Raw genomic sequence first — 23,087 nt, 5'->3', positions numbered from 1 at the left:
GTGTTACTTGTGCTTATTTATTTTTATGTATTATTATTTTATGTATTTTATTTTTTAAGTACTTGAATTTACCTGGATTATTTTAATGTAAGCTATTTTGTAATTAATTAATTTTTATTTATTTTATTGATTGGATGAACTATAATTTGCCTAAAGATGATTATTTAGTATTTTTTTCCGTCTGATTGAATGCTTGTGTTAAAAAATAAATCAGACGTTACTCAACAGTTACTCAGTACTTGAGTACTTTTTTAGTCTTACTCAAGTAATTATTTGGATGGCTACATTTTACTTTTACTTGAGTCATATTATTCTGAAGTAACAGTACTTTTACTTGAGTACAATTTTTGGCTACTCTACCCACCTCTGCTAAAGTGTTAGGAGTCTTAAGAAAAATGTTTTAGACCAAGCCTCATCCTCACCTGTTCAAATGGTTTGGACTGGAATGGTTTATAAACCAGTTTAGTTTATTTAAGTCTTTTCTAACTCACTCATTTGTGAGTGTATATAATAATAATAATAATAATAATAATAATAATAATAATAATAATAATAATAATAATAATAATAATAATAATAATAATAATAATTTCTCCTGTTTCTGGGTTATAGATATTTAAAAATGGGATCTTCTGCAGTCCCTGCAATAATAAATAACGAATTTGTGAAATCAGGATGATATTTATTTGTGTGTGCACATTTTAATTATCAGAGGTTTGCTGTGTATATAATGTACTTGGTACATCAGTCTATATTTGATATCCAATCAGTTTTCTAATGTTGAAAATGTTAAAAGGTGGTTTAACGAACTCTTGTAATCATTGTCCTGAAGCTCAGGGGAGGATGAATAAAAAACTACCGTGTGTACAGAACTTCCTCTTTAGTTGATGCGTCCTCTTCCTCTGTAAAGGTAAAGGTTCTTCTTTCATCTGTGAAGGTCATAACGGAGGATCTACTCTCTCTCAGCTCTCATGGCTCCGTTTCTGGTCCTGTTGTTATTTCTCTCTGGAGCAGCCTCTGGTAAATATCAGCTTTTATTGTGAAAGATTTATGTAACGTTAGACATTAAATGTTTTATCGTCATGGGCGTAGCTACATTTGGTCTAACACATTTCTCAGAGCAGTTGTTGACTGGGACACAAATAATACACCCGATAATGAACTTGTATATGTTGTGTGTAGTTGGTGAACTCCAGTAAGTAGTCTGGGAATCTGTTTTATTCTCTCTAAACATCAGATGAAGAGATTCTTCTCTCTAATACAGATAATGCTGAACTGAGCCTCAGCAAGCTAGCTCACGTTAGCTAACTAACATAGCCGCCTCATGGAGTAATACATCGGTTACATCTTTATACATGACTACTTTATGTACTAAGCATCATCTGTATTAGAGAAAAGAATCACTTTATCTGATGTTTGAAGTAAATAAATAGACTTTCGGTCTACCTTAGTAGCGTGGCGAAGTCGGCGGACGTTTGATATTCACTTGATATTTTATTTTAACTTCCCCTTCTTTATAGGAAATTCTTTTATTAGGAATAAAGCTTCATAGCACTTCATCATCGGTTCTGTGTAAGGGACCGTCGACAAATTACCGTTTTGGTAGACTGGCAAACAATTTTCTCTGAAAACTATTCACCAAAATTCAATAAAAGGGCCTTTTGAAATTCTGATTGCTACAGTAGTTGCGCAATGGTAAGCCTCTACTTACCAGAAGTCATATGCTTCTCATATGTCACATGATTGGGAAACAGTATGCAATTAGAAGGTTAAAATATTCACCAACATTCAGTCTGATTACTGATTTGATTATGATAAAACACAGGACAAAGATTTTAGGCAGATCTAAATGTTATTTACTAACTAGAACAATATAAAACAATGTAACGGTATAAAAATAATAAAATAATATATGTGTATATTTTTGAGTTCCAGTGAAACTTAATTACGATTTTTTTTCAACTGGCTGAATTTATGATAGTAGTTCTATCAGTCTGCTAAAATTGCCTCTCTGATCACTGTGAGCAGCATTGCTTAATGCTGGAGATGACCTGGATACTCCTGATTTCTTGGCTGAAAAGCCTCTGCCAGAGTCCTCTGTCTCTCTGTTGGGGGTCTGGTTTGGGGTTCTCCCCCCTCCTCCTCCTTCCTCAACTTTTTTAGCAGCTCGGAGTTCTCTCTCAGGTGACTTAATGCTTTAATGTGTTTATGCAAATTAATGGTGTTACCACAGTGGCGAATTACTTTTTTTTGCACACATCACATGTGTCAGTGTCCGTATCAGCTGGAGTGAATAAACTCCACACACGCTTCTCTTTCTCTCACTGTTCTGACTCTCCGTCTCCGGCAGAGAGAATCCCCAAATTCGGAAATAGCGTTTACCCACCTCCAAAATGCGTTTATCCACCTCTAAATTGCGTGTATCCACCTCTAGCCTATAGTTCCTAAGCCATTTTAAATTAAGCTTATGTTGTTTTAGTTTCATATTGTTCTATATTAGTTTCATAAGTTGTTAAATCTAAGACGAAATATTTCATATTGCGCTGCATTACTGTCAGTGTTGACCAATCTCTTGCGGTGTTTGGTGTTTCAGCCCCCAACGTCGCCTTCCAGGCAGCGATGCCTGGCAGGCACTAGGATTAGGCAATGGTTAGGTGCCTTGAAGTCATGAAGTCAACATAGGGGGGTTAATGCGAGACACGGCAGGCAAAAACATTTGTCTTCAATAACATATATTCTTTCAGACTTGTGGTGAAAAAAAGTAAAAAATACACATTTAGGTCTTTATTTTACTTTCTCCTAAATTCAACAAAAGTTGTGGTTCTAAATCATCCCTCTGCTCCGCAATCGCTGTCTGCACCCTGTCATCTCATATACCGTTAGAAAGCTCGCTCTCTCCTCTACAATCCTGTGTAATGATGTCGGATCCAAATATGGTAATTTCCTTTTCATAAGCATCCAATTGTGAAAGTAAAAGGGGGGATTTAACTCTAAATGCGCAATCTCATTGGCTGATGAACACTTCCGCGGTAGTTCAGAATGTCGAAAGAATTGCGTCAAAAACGGTTGTTATAAGCGAGAAGACCCAGCAGGGGATTACACACTAAGACAGCAGATGATGAAATACCTTCACATAGTACGCCGATGTGTCAACTGTCGTTCAGAAAACAGGAGTGTTCAGACAGCGGAGGTAATCAGACTGACTCTCGCTCTCTCTCTCTCTCTCTCTCTCTCTCTCTCTCTTTCTATCAAGCAGTTTACAGAAATTCATAGCCTACATGTCATATATTAAATATGTAGGTGTCACATATATACTATTCTACTATAATTACTTAATTACTATAAAGTACTAAACCAATCTGTAATTTTGGGATCCTAAAGTGGTTGTGAGTCCCTCAGATCCATATTTAGCTGTCAGTAGAGCTGCTGTCCCCTCTCCTAGAAGGACTACCAGCTTCTCTTCTGGTGGTAACTTTTTTTGGCTATTTTTCCAAGGTGTAAATCTCTTAGTGAAGATACTTTTTCCCAGTGGAGAGTGGCTATATATATATATATATATATATATATATATATATATATATATATATATATATATATATATATATATATATATATATAGCGGTTAATGTGATTATTTTTGAATTCTTACGAAGAAGAACTTCAATTTCAGATACAGTTTAGTTGTTGCTAGTCATAATTATAATTTCAGATATCCAGAATGTTATTTTAAATATCTGATATACATTTTGACAAATGTAAAATTAGATAACTACAATTAGAATTACAACTAGAAGATAAGTTATATTAGTTATTATAATTAAAATAATCATAGTAATAATAATAATATGATGGAGGTCTTTTGAAATACCATGACTTTTCATTACTATTGTTTATTATTGATTTTCAGACCTGACTACGTTGATAATGCATCCTGGAGATGATGTCACTCTACCATGTCAGGTTGCTGATTCCTCCATCAGTGCTGTACAGTGGACCAGAGCTGACCTGAAGCCAGATATCGTCCTCTTATACAGAGATGGACGCTTGGATCCAACCCAGCAGCATCCATCCTTTAAGGACAGGGTGGAGCTGGTGGACACAGATCTGAAGGACGGAGACATGTCTTTAATTCTGATGAATGTGAACATCAACGACACTGGAATATACAAGTGTGGAGTTACAACCAGTAATTCAACACCTACAGAGAGCGACATCGAACCAATCATAGTCCATCTGTACGTTAGAGAGCCAGCAGGTGAGTGAGTCTCTCTCAGTGAGTTTTTCTGAGTATCAGGTTGTAGCTGCAGTTTTAACATCAGAGAGGTTGAAAGCTGCTCCTCTATCCACACGTTTACTGACTCATATGTTTTATTATCTTCAGGTCCTAAGGATGGAAACTCCTCTCCTGGAGGCCGAGACCATGGACTGGCAGCAGGTGTTCTGCTTCTTGTAGCCTTTGTTGCGGTGGCTGGTGTCCTGATGTAGAAAAGACATAAAGTCTAAGCTCTTTACACCTGACTGCTTTCTCATGTGCTGTATTATATACAACAAGATTCTCATTACTGCTGTGGGTGTGAAGTCATGTGCAGATCTGATATTTGGTCAGTTTGCCCTCTAACAGAAAATGTTTCTTTAGTTGTAAATATCAGCAGATGGATATCTTCTAATCAGGTGTAAAGAGCTCTTCAACATGTCATCTGCTTGTGTGTTTTGGTAATAATACATTTTACAGTGTTTCCCACAGATGTGTTCCCACAGTGTGTGTATGTGTGTCCCAAGTGACAGAGAGACGGAGAAAAGCAGGGAAAGGATATGCAGAAGAATGTATTTTAAATAGCATTTAAAAATAAAAATCCATAATAATAACGAAACTCAATGTGCGGCAGCCCGTGTTGATAGTGAGGCGGACCACCACACATTAGCCTACGTGTGGGAACACTGTTTATATGGAGGGGATTCTAAATGCTTGTTTTCTGTTCGGCCATATAAAGCCTTGTGTTGCTAAGTGTTATATTTTCAGCTAATGATTTAATATCCACTAACTGTTGATGATTTAAACTGAGGAGTTGATGACATTGTGAGTATTGTTGTTATTGTAATAATAAAATCATCTGGTGCAGCTCAGAATATCTCAGAGGGACATAGAGGACGAGTCTGTCTCTAAATAAGACCTTAAACTGGATTATTATCTATGAAGTATTATTTAAATGATGTTTGCCAAAGGAAATGTTATGAAATGTTAACTATACCAAAGTGATGATCTTTGAAATCAGTTGATAATTATTTAATATGAGTCAATGGATGATATAATAATCATTAATGAGACATGATGGAAGTTGATAACTCAGTTTTAACATTCAGATACATTAATGCGCCTTAAACTGTTTTATTTTAATAAATTCTTTATATTTGGATCCTCAAGTTGTTACTTTTATATATTCATTGTTGTGCGTTTTTTATTCTTTGAACACAAATAAAGCCTCTCCAAATATCCACCTCATATTGAAGTTCCAGTTGACCTGATGTAAATGTGTACAGGACGTTGTAATCCTGACAGACTATGATCTGAGTCTGACAGAATCATTGTCCAACATGTTTTTTCAGTAACATTGCTTTCTCATGTGTCGTATACTAACGTACACTTCCCTTTATATATATGTTTATATAAACAGTTCAAATACACGTGATTGTCTACATGGACAACACGTAGACAAGACGCAGGTTGTTGTAGGAGGGATGGTCGTGAAGTCGACACAAGTCGTAGCTTGTGTCCATTTTATTTCTATGGTTGTATATAATTAGACAAATAACAGGTACATATATAACATATTTAGACACCACCTAAATTAGAAACTGCATACTTTGCTGCAATAGACCCAACATTAAACTATAAACTTAAAACCAAATATACTAATAATTATTATAAGATTTACCATTTTATCTTATTTGAAATCAAATACAATGACATTAGATCCCAAATGTGTTACAGTAGATGCCATGCTACCAAATTGTAGACTTAGACACTTTTACCAACCTTGACATACACACCAGGCCATGATGTCATTGTTGATGTAAATTAAACGGATTTGTCCCACACAGTAGCCTACAGGAATATAGACTATTTACAGGAAGAAAATGAACACATAGGCGAATGGAAGTTGATTGTAACCACAGTGCAGGCTGTTTTTTCACGTTTTTGTCCCTGAACTAACTTCTCTCTTTGTAACACTACAAGGGAGCTGCAGATTCTCTGATAATTCAGAGTTTGTTCATCGACACATCATGCAAACCTCTGACATCGCTCATTCTCTTTTTTTATACATTTAAGATATAGGCTATTGATGATACCCTATATGACAGGGGTTCTCAAACTTTTTTCGATAATGTACCCCCTTTGAATTGTGTTTTCAAGCCAAGTACCCCGTGACCAGCGCAAAAACCTTTTTACATAGATATAAAGAGGAACAATACAGTGTCAGCAGTGATAGATTTACTAAACAACAACCTCATTACTGAAAAACCTTTAAATGTTACATTTCAAATGTTCAGAATCCATCACTTAATTCATTCATTATTACAGCATAATTATTTTAGGAATTATGCATGACCTGTTTTTAAATGAGAAGTTTGCAAAAACTTCACATACCCCCTGCAGAACTCCAATGTACCCCCAGGGGTACGCGTACCCCCATTTGAGAAACACTGCTCTATGAGATATGAATGTACCCTGAGCAGTAGGTCTATATCAGCATAATTCCCAGCTCAAAGTAAAATGCAATGAGCTGATTCGTTGCTCTGGGCAGCTGAGTGGAAACAGACACCAGGCTCAGAAGGAATGGAAGAAGAAATGTTTTGTGAGGTAAGTCACCTCCTCAAGGGTCCCCCCAAAAAGGAGATAAGTCAATTCCTTAAGGGTCCCCCCAAAAAGGAGGTAAGTCACCTCCTTAAGGGTCCCCCCAAAAAGGAGGTAAGTAACCTCCTTAAGGGTCCCCCCAAAAAGGAGGTAAGTCACCTTCTTAAGGGCCCTTATGAGATATTACTACAGCTGCATTTCTAGTAGAGATGAAACTGAGAAAACGTTTTCTCTGATTCGCTATCTGTTTAAATCATCTGAGACGGGCCTATTCAGACCACTGCAAGTTTGCCATGCAATGCTCTAAAACGTCGCAAATCTTTGGTCTGAATGGACTTCACTCAGCGTTGGAACAACCCTCTAGTTTTCCCGCCCGGTGTAGAAACAGCAGCGGTAACACCAGACTGCTGGGCAGATTTGACCAGAGTGCAGACGACATCACCACACAGCCGCCAGCGTAGCTCAAAAGTGACGCAGTGTACAACGCAGAACCACAGAGATACACAAACATCAGCAACAGCGCCGCCAGTATGGCCATGATGGTGCAGAAAGCCCTCTGCTTTGATTGGTCTACACGCTCCCTGTCCCCGCCCACTTCCCCCGGCCCTGGACGAATCAGAACGCAGAGAACAGAAAGGCTGCAGAAAGAGACGACAAGTAAGGAGAAAACCAAGAGGCTGCGAAATGGAACGACGGGCAACGTGGGCACATAAAGAGCTAACAGACCGCTCCACCCGAAGCACAGCAGCCAGACGCACCCACAGCTGATGTTTCTGATCCTGACCCCCCCCGACTGTTTCAGCCCCAGGTAGGTGACGGGGTGAACGACAGCCAGGTAGCGCTCCACGCAGGTGAGAGTGTGAAACAGAGTCTGTCCGGGGAAAACGATGTGCAGCGCGTAGAAACCCACGATCTTCATCTGTGGGAGATCTGAGTAAAACACGCAACAGAAGAAACAGCAGCCCAACACGCTGATCAGCTCCACGGCCGCCATGTGGAAGGTGAAGACGACCGAGTGGCTCAGCTGCCGTCGCCGCCGGTGACCAACGTGGAGGACGAGGAAGAAGAGGAGGACGAAGAGGAGGAATTTGGTGGCGGTAAAGGCGACGGAGATGAAGAACGTGACGGGAACGTCAAAGCAGTGGTACAACGGGTCCAGGGTGCCGTTGGTGGAAGAGGAGTTGGCTGACATGTCTGATGTTAGGAATACCTGAGGAAGAGGAGCAGAGGAAGAGGAGCAGAGGGAGAGGAGCAGAGGGAGAGGAGTAGAAGGAGATGAGCAGAGGGAGGGGAGTAGAAGGAGATGAGAAGAGGGAGGGGATCAGAGGGAGAGGAGCAGAAGGAGAGGAGCAGAGGGAGGGGATCAGAGGGAGAGGAGCAGAAGGAGAGGAGCAGAGGGAGGGGATCAGAGGGAGAGGAGCAGAAGGAGAGGAGCAGAGGGAGAGGAGTAGAAGGAGATGAGCAGAGGGAGGGGATCAGAGGGAGAGGAGCAGAGGGAGAGGAGCAGAGTGTCTTTTTTGAGCCGTGTATCGCTGTTTGAGCGCCTTCCATTTACTCCGCAGGACGTCCCACGGCTTGTCGTAAGGGACATTCTAAAATGCATAACGTGAAAAATTTTAACATGGTTAAATGTATCTAAACAACGATCAATCATCACCAGATGAATCATGGTCATATCTTGTGATGAACACTTAAGCCTGTCAAAAAAACTAAATCGAAATCCAACGATTATAGAAGTTATTATAGAAGTTATATAGAAGTCCATATTTGGACATTGGGTTAGATTTGACAATTTTAAGTGGTTATGATGAGCAATACAGAAGAGTTTTTTTTTGGTGATGATTGATCGTTGTTTAGGTACATTCAACCACGTTAAGCTTTTTCCATAGGCTCTATAAGCATATACGCTTAATGTCAGATAATGTCCATAATAATTGGACTTTGGGTTCGAGTTTTTGACAGTTTTCAGTAGTTATGAGGAGCAATATGAGAGAGAAATTTGGTAATCATTGGTCATTGTTGAGGTAGCCTACATTAAACCACGTTAAGCTTTTTCACGTTAAGCGTTTAATGTCCCTGTAGTAACTGTTGGTCATTTCCTTCGCGAGCTCCTGATAAATGATGGCGTTTCTTAGATTTTTGCTATCTAAAATAGCCGTTATATTTTTCTGGTAAATTAAATTAAAAAAGTATCTCGTCTCCTCATTTGTCCGCTTACATCTGTTTTTGTTGACACCTGTCATGTGTGCAAACAGAGCGGAAATACTGGGCGGAAATGAACTGAAACTTCTTCTTCTTCGTTTTATTGCGGGTTGCAACCATAAAATGACCTAAAACTTAATCGCAATTCATTATTTATTCGGCAAATAACGTTTCCATCAGCGTTTATCGCATAAGCCGTATATCGATCAAGAGAAAATCCGATGAGACCGAACGTATTTCATTTGAGTCGATATTCTTGAAATTCAGTCGGATTTTACTGTTTCCATAAGGCATTTTTCATTCGATATCACTTAATTCGGATAAAAACTGGTCGATGGAAACATAGCTACTGTCATTTGCAAGAACAAACAGTTGTACACTTTGCATTAAAAGCGAGCAGTGGAAGTGTCAGGGCCCCACCGTCACCAGCACTCACTCCTCCCACTCATTCATGTTCCCCATCACTCACTCCTCTCAGCCATTCACTATCACTGATTACTCGCACCTGCACTTCATTACACCTCGTCATCAGTTCACCACCTGCACCTCATTAGGCCACCACCTTTATAAGCAACACAGGCTCATACTCTCCCTTGTCCGGTCTTGTTGCCACATGTTGCTACTCGTGTGCGTCACTACACTTAGACTTACTCTCTGGGACTACCTGTAACTCTGCTGTGTACGTTCCTGTAGTCATCCTCCTGTTATCTGCTGCTAACCTGAGTCTTACCTGCTGAAGATCTGCCTGTTTGTTCTTGCTCTCTGTTGGACTTTGCCAATAAAAGCTCAGCTTCACTTACCTCCTGTCTGTTTCTTGTGCAAGTCGTGACAGGAAGTTAATATGACTTAGGACATTTATATTTTAGCCTATGAGAGAGAGGGAGGAACAGAGTGAAAGAGATATTTACGCATCATATTCGCTTATAGCGTTATAGAAAATTGATCTTTATGGTAAATTTCCTGAGTATGATTATCTTCTGCTTACTTTTGAGGTAAAGAGTACAACGGTTAATTTGTGCAAATGATTAGTAGCCTAATCCTTGAATGGTAGGATTATGACGGCTTCAATTCAGAGCAGTGGTCAGTTAATGTTTATGTTTAGGCTGCTTACGCATTCAGTCGGTCCGTGATCGTCTGCTACGCTTTCTCTCGCTGTTTCATTACAGCAGCCGTGTTTCTTTTCTTTTTATACAAATAATGTGTTTCACGTCATCATACTTCCACAAGAAGCTGCTGCTCACTCTGTATAAAGTAATTAAATAAAGTAACAATGCGTATTCTCCATTTTGGCATCAGTAAATCTGTGATCGACCTCGCGGTCTTCTTCAGGGTTAGGGTCTACTTCAGCCTGACTCGACCTAGTCTCTCCTCCTCAGCCTGATCTAGTCTCTCCTCCTCAGTCTGACATAGTCTCTCCTCCTCAGCCTGACTCGACCTAGTCTCTCCTCCTCAGTCTGACTCGACCTAGTCTCTCCTCCTCAGCCTGACTCGACCTAGTCTCTCCTCCTCAGCCTGGCTCGACCTAGTCTCTCCTCCTCAGTCTGACATAGTCTCTCCTCCTCAGCCTGACTCGACCTAGTCTCTCCTCCTCAGCCTGGCTCGACCTAGTCTCTCCTCCTCAGCCTGACCTAGTCTCTCCTCCTCAGTCTGACCTAGTCTCTCCTCCTCAGCCTGACATAGTCTCTCCTCCTCAGCCTGACTCGAACTAGTCTCTCCTCCTCAGCCTGACCTAGTCTCTCCTCCTCAGTCTGACCTAGTCTCTCCTCCTCAGCCTGATCTAGTCTCTCCTCCTCAGTCTGACATAGTCTCTCCTCCTCAGCCTGACTCGACCTTCGTGAAACGCTCCAAGCCAGGATGCACAGATTAGACTAGGTCAAGCCTGGCTTTATCAGTTATCCTGGATTTATAAATTCTGCTTTTGTGAAACAGGCCCCTGCACACACAAGAATACAAAAATTAACATGTCTTTCCAAGACTGCTTTTTTTTATATTCTATATTGTTTTCACACTTCACTGGGACAGACATTGCTGCTTATCAGCAAGGCGAGAGGGCATGAGACGGGAGACTCCAGGTTGCAGCCAGAATTATTTTTTTATTTTAAGTATGATAGTCTGAATTTATTTTGTAGACATATTTTTTTAAGTATTTTATTAATTAGTATTATTGTCGTTACTGTTTTTGTTTATTACTGTAAAAAATACATCAAATATATAAAGTATTTTATTCATTAGCATGATGGGTCTGCATTTATCTTACTGTTAAGTTAAAAAACACCAAATATATTTTTAAATTATATTTATATAATATTTTATATTACTAAATCTAATGTATAGCATATTTGTCAGAATTTAAGCAAGTCTCCCGAAGAGACACGGGTATCTCTCTCTCCCTCACCTCTGCCTGCTGTGCTGTGTGTGTGTGTGTCTGTGTGTGTATATGTATCTGTGTGTCTGTGTGTGTGTCTGTGTGTGTGTCTGTGTGTGTATATGTATCTGTGTGTGTGTGTGTGTCTGTGTGTGTATGTATGTGTGTGTGTGTGTGTGTGTGTTTGTGTGTGTGTCTGTGTGTGTGTGTGTGTGTATGTGTGTGTGTGTGTGTGTCTGTGTGTGTATATGTATCTGTGTGTGTGTGTGTGTGTGTCTGTGTGTGAATATGTATCTGTGTGTGTGTGTGTGTGTGTGTGTGTGTGTGTGTGTGTGTGTGTGTGTGTGTGTGTGTGTGTGTGTGTGTGTGTCTGTGTGTCTGGTCTGAGAGACCTCCAGCTTACAGCAGGGTTTCTGAGCAGGACTTCTCGCATAAAACGTTGTCAGAAGTGAATTTAGTGATGAATAAGATGGGGAGAACTGTTTTAATTGTCCCGTTGTTAGTCTGTCTGTACCGGAAACCTGACCCTGGTTGACCTATAGGTCCCGATGCTGAGAACGGAACAGAGAAAAGACCCTGCTGTCCTGAAGTAGAGCTGGAAAAGGTATAGGAACTGCAGCCAGAGGAACTTCAAAATCCCCAAATTGGTCCAGTCAGAACACAAGATTAAAAGTGTTCTAGTCATTTTATGTTCTAGGAACTGCAAAATCCCTCCAGTCGGAAAGCGGCTTATGTCTATTACCCCCCGGCAGTGATATTTTTTTCCCCACTATGGCCACACCAAGACCCGCCCTTTAATAGCTACTATTGGGCAGGCGTCCATGCTTACACAAGGTAACGTAACCTGATTTGTTCAGGTCCTATCCCCTGACCAATCGGCTATTCTAACCTTAACCACTCGAGGTCAAATGCCTAACCCCAACCGATCCCCCCCATAGACAGTATATATAAAATGGACCACCAGACCCCGTGTCTCTGTACGAGACCAGTGAATGATATTAGAAGTCTCTTTTCCGGTGCTGGCTGAGCGTTACTGAGCAGCCTCCAACTGAGCTTGAAGACGTAGATGTGACGTGAGCAACCTGTCTGAAAGCGTGAAGTCTTCTGGTAGCTGTGCCGAGAGAAATCTCAATCATTCCCAATCTTACAGAGACGGAGAGCGTAGGTATATGTAAGGAGATAACATAGGCACAGGCTAATTACTGATCACTAACATGCTAGTTAACATTAGTAATTAAACCTAAACAGCTAATGTAAATCCAAACTGCCTTAAATCTAATTTTATATTTATACATTTGTGGTTATTGTCTTTTTGGTGTAACATAAAAGCACAATGCGAGCTTCTCCTGTACTATACGGTAATTCCTCTACTGTGTGACAGTAAGTCTCGTGGTTATGACCCAATCGTTAGCCTATTGTTATAAAAGCGTCTGCTACGGAGCCATAACGTGAGGTACAAGGTAATGGAGCCTTTTTATATATACTTACTACTCGTGAACTCGTACCAGATGGTTGTTCTCCCAGTTCCAGTTTTTGACGTCACACACACATAAACAACAATTGAAATAACCGGTAACGTTAACATTAGGTAACGGCCGCTACCTAGGTTGCCGTTACCTCACGTGTGGTAACAGCCGCTACCTAACGGCAACGTTAACGTTAGGTAACGGTAACGTTAACGTTAGGTAACCTAGGTTATATTTTGGTAGCTGATCTTATGTACTACTTGATAAACTCAAAAGATTTTGAATCAGACTTTCTAATTGTTTTAATGTTTTTCCTCTCACAGGGAGCACCTGGAATCAGATGAGGGTGAGCTCCCCAAGAGCCTCCAGGATCTAAATAATCAAATGAAGAGAGGAAAAAGGGGGAAAAGAAAATTGTGGGAGGAGATAGCCACAAAGCTGACAGAAAAATTCCACTTACAATTTAGTTCTGATAAAGTGGCACGCAAGTGGCAGACACTTATTGATGAGTATAAGGCTGTTAAAGATAACAACAATAGTACAGGGAGGGGGGCCATGAGATTCAAGTTTTTCGATCAGATGGACTCATTGTTGGGAGGACAGCACGATATAGTGTTCCCGATAACAGGAGACAACAATGACGGATTAGTGATCCGTAGGCCGGAGGTGCTTGGTGCAGGGGGAGAAGAATATGGACGGCCAGTAGACCAACACACCACACCACTGGCACGAAGGCCGAGGGGGGCAAGGGGGCACACAGATACACTGGCAGAAGCAATTCAAAATTCAGACCAAGCAAGAGATAGGAGACATAATGAGCTGTTGGAGGAAATGAGAGCCCAGCGGGTCTCCTTCGAAAATTTTATGAGGGAGTACCTGAACATCAATAACGAACAATAAACATTAATAACATAACATATAACATTTATTTATTATTATTTATATGTATTGACTTGTTTGTTTATCTAGCATTTGAGTTTCTGTGTTAATTCTTCATTAAATCTAATTTTATATTTATACATTTGTGGTTATTGTCTTTTTGGTGTAACATAAAAGCACAATGCACATTGGAAGTAGGGGAACAAATATTGAATTTAATTAACTTTTGTAAAAAGTTCTAAAGGTTCTCATCCTCATGACGAGGGCAACCAGCGGGATGGTCCTCGCAAATCGTCGGCAGGTCCAGCGTAGAGGTTGTCTAGTATGCAGGCTGACATGATCAGCATGACCACCACATCCAGCCTGGTGTTCTGTAGGTCCCTAATCCTCCTCCACTTGCATTTGACCTTGTCAAAATATTATAGTATAGAGGAGGACAAGGTCAGTGACTATATGGTTTGAGAGTGAGTTTCTGAGATTGCGAGTTTGATTATGAGCCGTGACATAGTATTATGGCGTTATATTAGTGCCAAATGTCGAGAGCTCAGTGAAACATCTTCACGAGCAAATAATATTAATTCACACGCGCAGACACAGCAGCGAGCGAGGAAAAAACAGCAGCGAGAGAGGAACAAACAGCTGCGAGTGAGGAAAAACAGCAGCGAGTGCACATAACAACCTCTGGGGGGGATTACCCGCTCGAACCAAGTGAGCTCTGCTCGGCTTTTATTCTGCTTTCGTTTCCGGAATAGTGTTTTGCTCGCTCGCGTTAGTCGACCTCCAATTTTGACAGGTTGTGGGAGGGAACAAACGCTGGCCCTCTTGTGATTGGTCATTTCCCACACGGAAGCCCAGGAAGGGATGGACCATGGTTTTGACCATAGAAAGCCAGCGAAGAAGAGACCTTGACGAAGACAAGAGGAGGACGGTTTATGAGGTAAGTTGCGGAAAAATGTTGCGGAAAAAACACAATTCGTATCAAAGTGTATATTTAGGAGATATGTTAGTGCAGGTGACAACAACGTTATGTTTTTAGCATGTTAACGTGTATTGTTATGTTAACGTTAGTTGGCAGTCAATAACTTTAGTTAAGATTAACGTTAGCTAGCTAGCTGGTGTTTGAATACCTAGCTAGCTCCCATTAAGGTTACTGTTAACTCCCTATGTCTTGCAGGTAACGTTATGTTATAAAGCTATAGAGTAAACTGCAGCTTAATTTGTATCAAAGTATATATTTCTAAAATATGTTAGTGTAGGTGACGGCAACGTTAACGTTACTTATTTTTTAGCTAAACATAATATTAACTTTAGTTAACGTTAGCAGGCAGTCAAACGTTAACATCAGTGTTTAAGTAACGTTAACGTTAATTGCCGGTAACGTTAGCTCCCTATGTCTGCTGGCTAGTAAGTTAATCTAACGTTAACGTTAACGTTATATTAGCTAAGTTTTAAACTGCAGCATTGTTGGGCTAGCGTGAATAGTCTAGCTATGCTACAGAATAAAGCAACATTGCTAGACGTTGTACGTTAAGTATTAACGTTACATTACTTTTTGTTAATGTTAGCCACAAGTTGAAGGTAATGGCAGACCAAAATGAGGTGAGAACCTTATTCTCAATGTTCAAAATGTAGTTTTACATTTTTTTTAATAGTTAGATTGTGGCTTTGCTTGTTTCTAATGAGATGTTCTACTTTCTCCCTAATCCTCCAGGACAATTTACACAAGATGGCCAACAATATAGTGGCCATGTTGAGGACCACCTTGGGCAGTAAGTTAACATATATATATATATATATATATATATATATATATATACACACACACACACACACACACACACACACACAGTGTACGTGCAGTTTAATGTCCAAAGTCCCCCATGCAAAGAGAAATGGCAGGATGACCACATTCTCTAGAAAGTGTTGTGGCTAGCTAATAATATGTTAAATGAATTACAAATTTAAAAAAAATTCTGACACTGAACTGCACATATACCAATATGAATAATAAGTGTATTGAAGTCAGTGAATTAATTACGTAAAATGTATTATAACTGAAGTTCAGGGACAGCCAAGGTCAGGTAGTGAGGAGCAGAGACCACAGGGACCACCAGGGACAGCCAGTGTACATGCAGGTTCCGGTTCTTCTGTGCAGCAGAACATGTCCAGGTTTGGATATTTATTAATTCATTTTGGCTGACATTCTTTTACAAAGCAACTTACATATGTCAATTAGGCTATTACAAGGCCAGTCTCCAGTGAGGGTAAAGGTGCCTTGCTCAAAGACACAACGGCTCCAAGGGTACCCGGCAATCGAACCCCCAACTTATAGTGGCTACTGCGTGCTAGACCAGCTCAGCCCAGATATATATATATGTATTTGGCCTAAACCCTCTAAATGTTTAAATGAAATGAATGTGTCTGTCGAAATACACTTTTCCAACTGTTTTGTGCTTATCCCAAAAAAAGAAAAAATGGGGACAAAAACTAAAACAGACATTCAGCAAGAGCCTTGCACACTTCCTCACACGGTTTTATAGTGGAAATCTTAAATATATTTAACTTTCATCAACACACTTTCTCGCAGGTCTTTCCCAGGACTTTTTAGAGAAAGGCAGAATTCCCGTGCCGTACGGACAACAAAAAAAAGACCTGCCAGCAAAATAAACCATGTGCATTTTTTCTTGTTGGACCGTCCACGTGATAAAAACCCCAAACAGTCCGAAGAGCTCGCCCTCTTACAGGCCGGGATGGGGAGAAGGACCATTCAGGTCCCTGAGAGTGCTTGCCACAAGGAGGTACTCTATGTGACCTGATTTTACACTGCTGTAGGAAGCAGGCTAATACTTTGTAAAAGAAAACATGTTGTACAATCAATCTTTTATGAATCCTGCAGTCTAATTTGAAGACCTTTTGGCTAGTTTTACTTGAATGCTTGCTTTTGAATTCACAGATAACTTATCTTCTTTGTGAAGTCTACTTCAAAATGAATGAGCTGGAGGGGGCATGGATGCTCCATAAAGCCATGGGTAAAAAAGCATTTAATAGCATTTTTCAAAGCTTACATTCATTTAAATGTCTACTTGAGAATGATGACCAGAGCAACATGGGTAATATCTTCTCCCAAACAGGAGGGTCTGGTCAGAGGCGGTTGACCTTAGTCTCCCCAGATGAGATGGGTTACACGGGGGCTGGGCTGTTCAAGTCCTGGGGAGGCAAGGGCTGTCTATATGTAATGCCTATACAACACCGACTGGACATGTCTCCCCTGCCTTACACGGCACGGGAGTTTGAGGCAATGCAAAAAGCCAGGTGTGTGTCATGCAGTAAACATGTGCCGTTGCAGCTATTAAGTCTGCATGTGGAGACCTGTACAAAGCCGGAAGTTGATGAGGTATGACATCCTGATTCAAAAGGTGTGTCCTTATATAAACCATATTCAGCCTTCTCTATTCAGTGTACAAGTTGGTATTAGCTTTAAAACGGTTAATTATTGAAAGACATTTTTTTAATTCCTCTGTGTTCATGTTTATGTATTTAATAGATCCACTCTGACAACAATGATGATGTTGATGAAGGGGTAAGCTATCAAAATAATTGTCTTGAATGAAGGTCATATATGGCTGTTATTGAGCCACAGATTGATGATTACATTTCTGAAATATGATGTGAACGACACAATGATGTTTTACAGGCTATACTGCAGCAATCTAATTTGGGGAGTACGGTGAGCAGACTGCAATCTCCTCCCCCCCCCCCCTTACGTATTCACATTTAGGGCTACACTAAGTTTCTTTGCAGGATTCCACAGAGCTTCCATCCTGCTCCCAAGTTCCTGATATTAAAGTAAGAACAAAACTCTACAAACCTTGAATGCAATTTCCCTTCCTGTAGTAATTCTGTTCTGTTTTTCAAAATTGCTGTTTGTCATGTCAGTCTATTTTTCTTCATTTTAAATTGTTGCATTGTGTTTCGTTAGCAGTTATGAGAAGCAATGTTAACCATATATTTATTTTTCAGACAACATGTCCAATATGTCAGGAGTGGATTTCCTCTGACATTGTGGAAATCCACGCAAGCATATGTGGTGAAAGGTATTTCTCAATTTGCCTGGACATTTTCTGAAGTACAATTTCTGTATTGCACAGTTCTTTTATCTTGCTATGCAGTTGACTAAGTCTTAGCCTTTAGTATAACCACAATGTGTTGCATATGTTTACACAGAGTTTGTAATGAAACTGAGGAGAGCCAGGCACATCCGACTGAAAGGTACATAAAAATAAATATTCCCTCTGAAGATATGATAAAGTTCACATGAATTAGAATTATCTGGACTGATCAGTGTTTCGTTTCAATCTTTTTCCAACATTTTCAGCATTTCTGATGTCATCAGAGTACTCCATGAAAGGGTGGACAACACAGCTATATTCAGCATCTGTGTGACGAGGGAGGACATGCTTGAAAGGGGGATGAAGCAGTGGCAGCGCTAGAAAAAAGCATCCCCCAAAAACCCTCTTAGGGTAACATTCCTCGGAGAGACCGGGATTGACAACGGGGCTCTGAGGAAGGAGTTTTTAACTGGTAATTTTTTCTTTCAATTAAACAATTCATTCCTTAAGAATTTAGAAAATATATTCTGTGTTCTATTAACTTAATTTGTGTTGCATTACATAAATGCTGTTCAAATTGGTCATGTCTTCAGATGGTAGATTACATGTCTGTAATTTTCTATTTGAAAAAGAAATGGTGACAGGTATACAGAGCAGATTCTTCCTGGGAGGGGACAATGGCAAAACCCCCAAGTATTCAATGACCGACATGGACAAACACCACTTCAAGTAGGATATATATATATATATATATATATATATATATATATATATATATATATATATATATACACACACAATTGTAATGTTCACATGCACAAAGGTGCTCACTTTGATTGTGCATGGATAATTATTTTATTATTTGTTTTCTGGATGGAATGTAGGACTGTCGGAGAGATATTGGCAGTGAGCATTGCTCAAGGTGGACCACCCCCGAATTTCTTCATGGATTGGTGTTACAACTACATGTCCACTGGAGAACTGGACCAGGAAGCGATCACTGAGATGGCTGTTACAGACCCAGAACTCATTGATTTAATACAAGAGGTAAGCATGTCTTTTGTGTGGGTGCTGTAAATTGTTGAAGTGTTGTCATTATTATTAATTGCACACTTTTCTGGCCATTAGGATGCTTAATTTCAAAACCATATGAGCGAATTTGTGAATTTCAAACAACACAGTAAGTGTGGGTTTTTTTTTTTTCCTCTAAGATTCGGGCAGCTGACAACACATCCCTGATGGAGTGCACAGACAGGATTTTGTCATGTGGATATACAGGGCCAGTATCCATTGAAAAAAGGGAAGATATTTTGCGGTAGGATATTTCCTAAAGTTGAATGTAAGGTCAAACTTCAGAATGGAACTGGACTTGTTTTTGAACCTCTTTTATTTTACAGATCTATTGTCCTATACTCAACAGTGAGGTTACTTCCTATGCTCCAGCAAATCTGCTCAGGTATGAAGCTGTATGGCCTCCTCAGCTTGGTGCAGAAAGAAAAGGACATCTGCAGACAGCTCTTTGTACTTGGATCGTTTAGCAAGGTAAGCAATACATATTGTTCAAGAATTCTACATTGAATATTGTCCAAGAATTCTACATTAAGCAATTGTGTTCGTTCTTTTTGGTGAAATGAAGGTGGATGCTGATTTCTTGGTGAAGTCACTATCACCTGTCTTCAGTGAGAAGGGTACAATGAGGCGTCAGAGAGAGTGCAGAGTAGTCAATTTTCTGCAGGACTTCATACAGGACATGGAGGACGAAGGTAAATTTGTACTAAATTGTTAATGTCTACCAGAGTAGGTAGTACTAACATTTATGTGGGCAATTTTGTTTTCTCAATTATTTCAATTATACCACTTAATTTATACTTCCTTTTCGTCCGTTTTCTCAGAAGACGGAATCAACACGGTCTTACCTGAAAGCGTTGCCGAGGATGAAGGTGACAAGGAAGTGCTAATTAATGTGGGCAAGTTCTGTCAGTGGCTGACAGGGCAAGCACACATACCCCTCAGTCACGCAGACCGGGAGGGTTTCAGTATTACAATAGAATTTGATCATGATTGTCAGGTGCGTTATGGGACACATAGCATCTGTTACCCAATTGTGAATGCCTGCTCGTGCTCCGTAACATTTCCTGTAGCCCATCTCACCACACAGGAGGAGTTCAGAAGGGTTATTGCTCAAGCTATAACATATGGCTATGACTTTGGCCGCAGCTGAATAACTGTTGAATGATACTGAAGTCCAGATTGAAGACATGTTTTAGTAGTAATAATTGAAATTTGTCTGATTGTCAAATTGAACATTTTGTATTGGCATTGTCTTTCCAGTCAGAGCTTTTGACTGGGTGCCAAGTAACTATCCCGTTGAATTTTTTTGCCATCAGTTCTGTCACAATGTGTTTGGCATGGAAATATTTATTTCCAACAGAATGCAGTTTTCTGTTATTTTCAATGTTTAAAGGGGTGATAGAATGCAAAACCGATTTTACCCTGTCATAGTTGAATAACGACAGTTCGGTGGGTAAATAGGACATACATAGAAGCTCAAAGTCCCACTGACACCCCTTTACTATGAAAATCTCATATTTTGAAACTGCCGCTGAAAACGGGCGAATCCCAACAAAGCTGAGTTGCTTGCGCAAGCATCTCAAAATCCGGAACCTTAAGAGAACAGTCACGCCCCAATATTTACATACACAACTGACCTGAGATCAGGTAGTTTTCTGAATCTAGCTAGGTCAGGCAGATCTCTGCTATTCCATTACAAAATTCACTTCTGAAACTTTTTTATGCGAGAAATCAACTATGTAAAGCTCAAATATGGGCTGTTTTACGAAAATGGATGGCTAATTGCAAATTTTGTCCGACTGTGTGTCGGAGTTCAGCACGGTGCTGCCTGCTACACTCTGGGGAAGCTCTGTGGAATCCTGCAAAGAAAGGATACATGTCAGAAACTTAGTGTAGCCCTAAATGTGAATACGTAAGGGGGGGGGGGGGAGGAGATTGCAGTCTGCTCACCGTACTCCCCAAATTAGATTGCTGCAGTATAGCCTGTAAAACATCATTGTGTCGTTCACATCATATTTCAGAAATGTAATCATCAATCTGTGGCTCAATAACAGCCATATATGACCTTCATTCAAGACAATTATTTTGATAGCTTACCCCTTCATCAACATTGTTGTCAGAGTGGATCTATTAAATACATAAACATGAACACAGAGGAATTAAAACAATTTCTTTCAATAATTAACAGTTTTAAAGCTAATACCAACTTGTACACTGAATAGAGAAGGCTGAATATGGTTTATATAAGGACACACCTTTTGAATCAGGATGTCATACCTCATCAACTTCCGGCTTTGTACAGGTCTCCACATGCAGACTTAATAGCTGCAACGGCACATGTTTACTGCATGACACACACCTGGCTTTTGGCATTGCCTCAAACTCCCGTGCCGTGTAAGGCAGGGGAGACATGTCCAGTCGGTGTTGTATAGGCATTACATATAGACAGCCCTTGCCTCCCCAGGACTTGAACAGCCCAGCCCCCGTGTAACCCATCTCATCTGGGGAGACTAAGGTCAACCGCCTCTGACCAGACCCTCCTGTTTGGGAGAAGATATTACCCATGTTGCTCTGGTCATCATTCTCAAGTAGACATTTAAATGAATGTAAGCTTTGAAAAATTCTATTAAATGCTTTTTTACCCATGGCTTTATGGAGCATCCATGCCCCCTCCAGCTCATTCATTTTGAAGTAGACTTCACAAAGAAGATAAGTTATCTGTGAATTCAAAAGCAAGCATTCAAGTAAAACTAGCCAAAAGGTCTTCAAATTAGACTGCAGGATTCATAAAAGATTGATTGTACAACATGTTTTCTTTTACAAAGTATTAGCCTGCTTCCTACAGCAGTGTAAAATCAGATCACATAGAGTACCTCCTTGTGGCAAGCACCCTCAGGGACCTGAATAGTCCTTCTCCCCATCCCGGCCTGTAAGAGGGCGAGCTCTTCGGACTGTTTGGGGGTTTTATCACGTGGACGGTCCAACAAGAAAAAATGCACGTGGTTTATTTTGCTGGCAGGTCTTTTTTTTGTTGTCCGTACGGCACGGGAATTCTGCCTTTCTCTAAAAAACCCTGGGAAAGACCTGCGAGAAAGTGTGTTGATGAAAGTTAAATATATTTAAGATTTCCACTATAAAACCGTGTGAGGAAGTGTGCAAGGCTCTTGCTGAATGTCTGTTTTAGTTTTTGTCCCCATTTTTTCTTTTTTTGGGATAAGCACAAAACAGTTGGAAAAGTGTATTTCGACAGACACATCCATTTCATTTAAACATTTAGAGGGTTTAGGCCAAATACATATATATATATCTGGGCTGAGCTGGTCTAGCATGCAGTAGCCACTATAAGTTGGGGATTCGATTGCCGGGTACCCTTGGAGCCGTTGTGTCTGAGCAAGGCACCTTTACCCTCACTGGAGACTGGCCTTGTAATAGCCTAATTGACATATGTAAGTTGCTTTGTAAAAAAATGTCAGCCAAAATGAATTAATAAATATCCAAACCTGGACATGTTCTGCTGCACAGAAGAACCGGAACCTGCATGTACACTGGCTGTCCCTGGTGGTCCCTGTGGTCTCTGCTCCTCACTACCTGACCTTGGCTGTCCCTGAACTTCAGTTATAATACATTTTACGTAATTAATTCACTGACTTCAATACACTGTTATTCATATCGGTATATGTGCAGTTCAGTGTCAGAATCTTTTTTAAATTTGTAATTCATTTAACATATTATTAGCTAGCCACAACACTTTCTAGAGAATGTGGTCATCCTGCCATTTCTCTTTGCATGGGGGACTTGGGACATTAAACTGCACGTACACTGTGTGTGTGTGTGTGTGTGTGTGTGTGTATATATATATATATATATATATATATATATATATATATATATATATATATATATGTATATGTTTACTTACTGCCCAAGGTGGTCCTCAACATGGCCACTATATTGTTGGCCATCTTGTGTAAATCGTCCGGGAGGATTAGGGAGAAATTAGAACATCTCATTAGAAACAAACAACGCCACAATCTAACGATTAAAATGAACATTGAGAATCAGGTTCTCACCTCATTTTGGTCTGCCATTACCTTCAACTTGTGGCTAACATTAACAAAAAGTAATGTAACGTTAATACTTAA

At 40.1% G+C, this 23,087-nt stretch overlaps 2 protein-coding genes and 2 long non-coding RNA genes across 5 annotated transcripts; all 4 read left to right on the top strand.

The window, feature by feature from the left end:
- Positions 1 to 872: 872 nt before the first annotated feature.
- On the top strand, positions 873 to 5,421 carry LOC120572928 (CD276 antigen homolog). Of its 2 annotated transcripts, none has more exons than XM_039822453.1 (3): positions 873 to 1,020; positions 3,908 to 4,255; positions 4,382 to 5,421. In XM_039822453.1, exons 1-3 carry the CDS (start codon positions 972 to 974, stop codon positions 4,483 to 4,485), a joined length of 501 nt encoding a protein of 166 aa, XP_039678387.1. In that variant the 5' UTR covers positions 873 to 971; the 3' UTR covers positions 4,486 to 5,421. The 2 variants fall into 2 exon arrangements, with proteins under 2 accessions (XP_039678387.1, XP_039678388.1); XM_039822454.1 differs by lacking the exon at positions 873 to 1,020 and adding an exon at positions 2,910 to 3,190.
- Positions 5,422 to 15,782: 10,361 nt separating this feature from the next.
- LOC120573011 lies at positions 15,783 to 16,408 on the top strand. Its single transcript, XR_005641585.1, has 2 exons — positions 15,783 to 15,934; positions 16,353 to 16,408. It is a non-coding gene; the product is annotated as an uncharacterized LOC120573011 (long non-coding RNA).
- Positions 16,409 to 16,548: 140 nt separating this feature from the next.
- Positions 16,549 to 17,040, top strand: LOC120572977. Its single transcript, XR_005641550.1, has 3 exons — positions 16,549 to 16,563; positions 16,719 to 16,794; positions 16,897 to 17,040. It is a non-coding gene; the product is annotated as an uncharacterized LOC120572977 (long non-coding RNA).
- Positions 17,041 to 17,777: 737 nt separating this feature from the next.
- Positions 17,778 to 20,232, top strand: LOC120572619. The gene is made up of 9 exons (XM_039821941.1): positions 17,778 to 17,859; positions 17,990 to 18,034; positions 18,141 to 18,346; positions 18,507 to 18,603; positions 18,759 to 18,921; positions 19,086 to 19,189; positions 19,272 to 19,416; positions 19,511 to 19,637; positions 19,767 to 20,232. Exons 4-9 carry the CDS (start codon positions 18,509 to 18,511, stop codon positions 20,093 to 20,095), a joined length of 963 nt encoding a protein of 320 aa, XP_039677875.1. The 5' UTR covers positions 17,778 to 17,859; positions 17,990 to 18,034; positions 18,141 to 18,346; positions 18,507 to 18,508; the 3' UTR covers positions 20,096 to 20,232.
- Positions 20,233 to 23,087: the final 2,855 nt, after the last annotated feature.

The sequence above is a fragment of the Perca fluviatilis genome, chromosome 14, assembly GCF_010015445.1.
Source record: "Perca fluviatilis chromosome 14, GENO_Pfluv_1.0, whole genome shotgun sequence".
In the NCBI taxonomy this organism is placed as follows: domain Eukaryota; kingdom Metazoa; phylum Chordata; class Actinopteri; order Perciformes; family Percidae; genus Perca; species Perca fluviatilis.
Note: the sequence above shows the minus strand (reverse complement) of the source record. Positions and strands in the feature narration are given on the sequence as shown.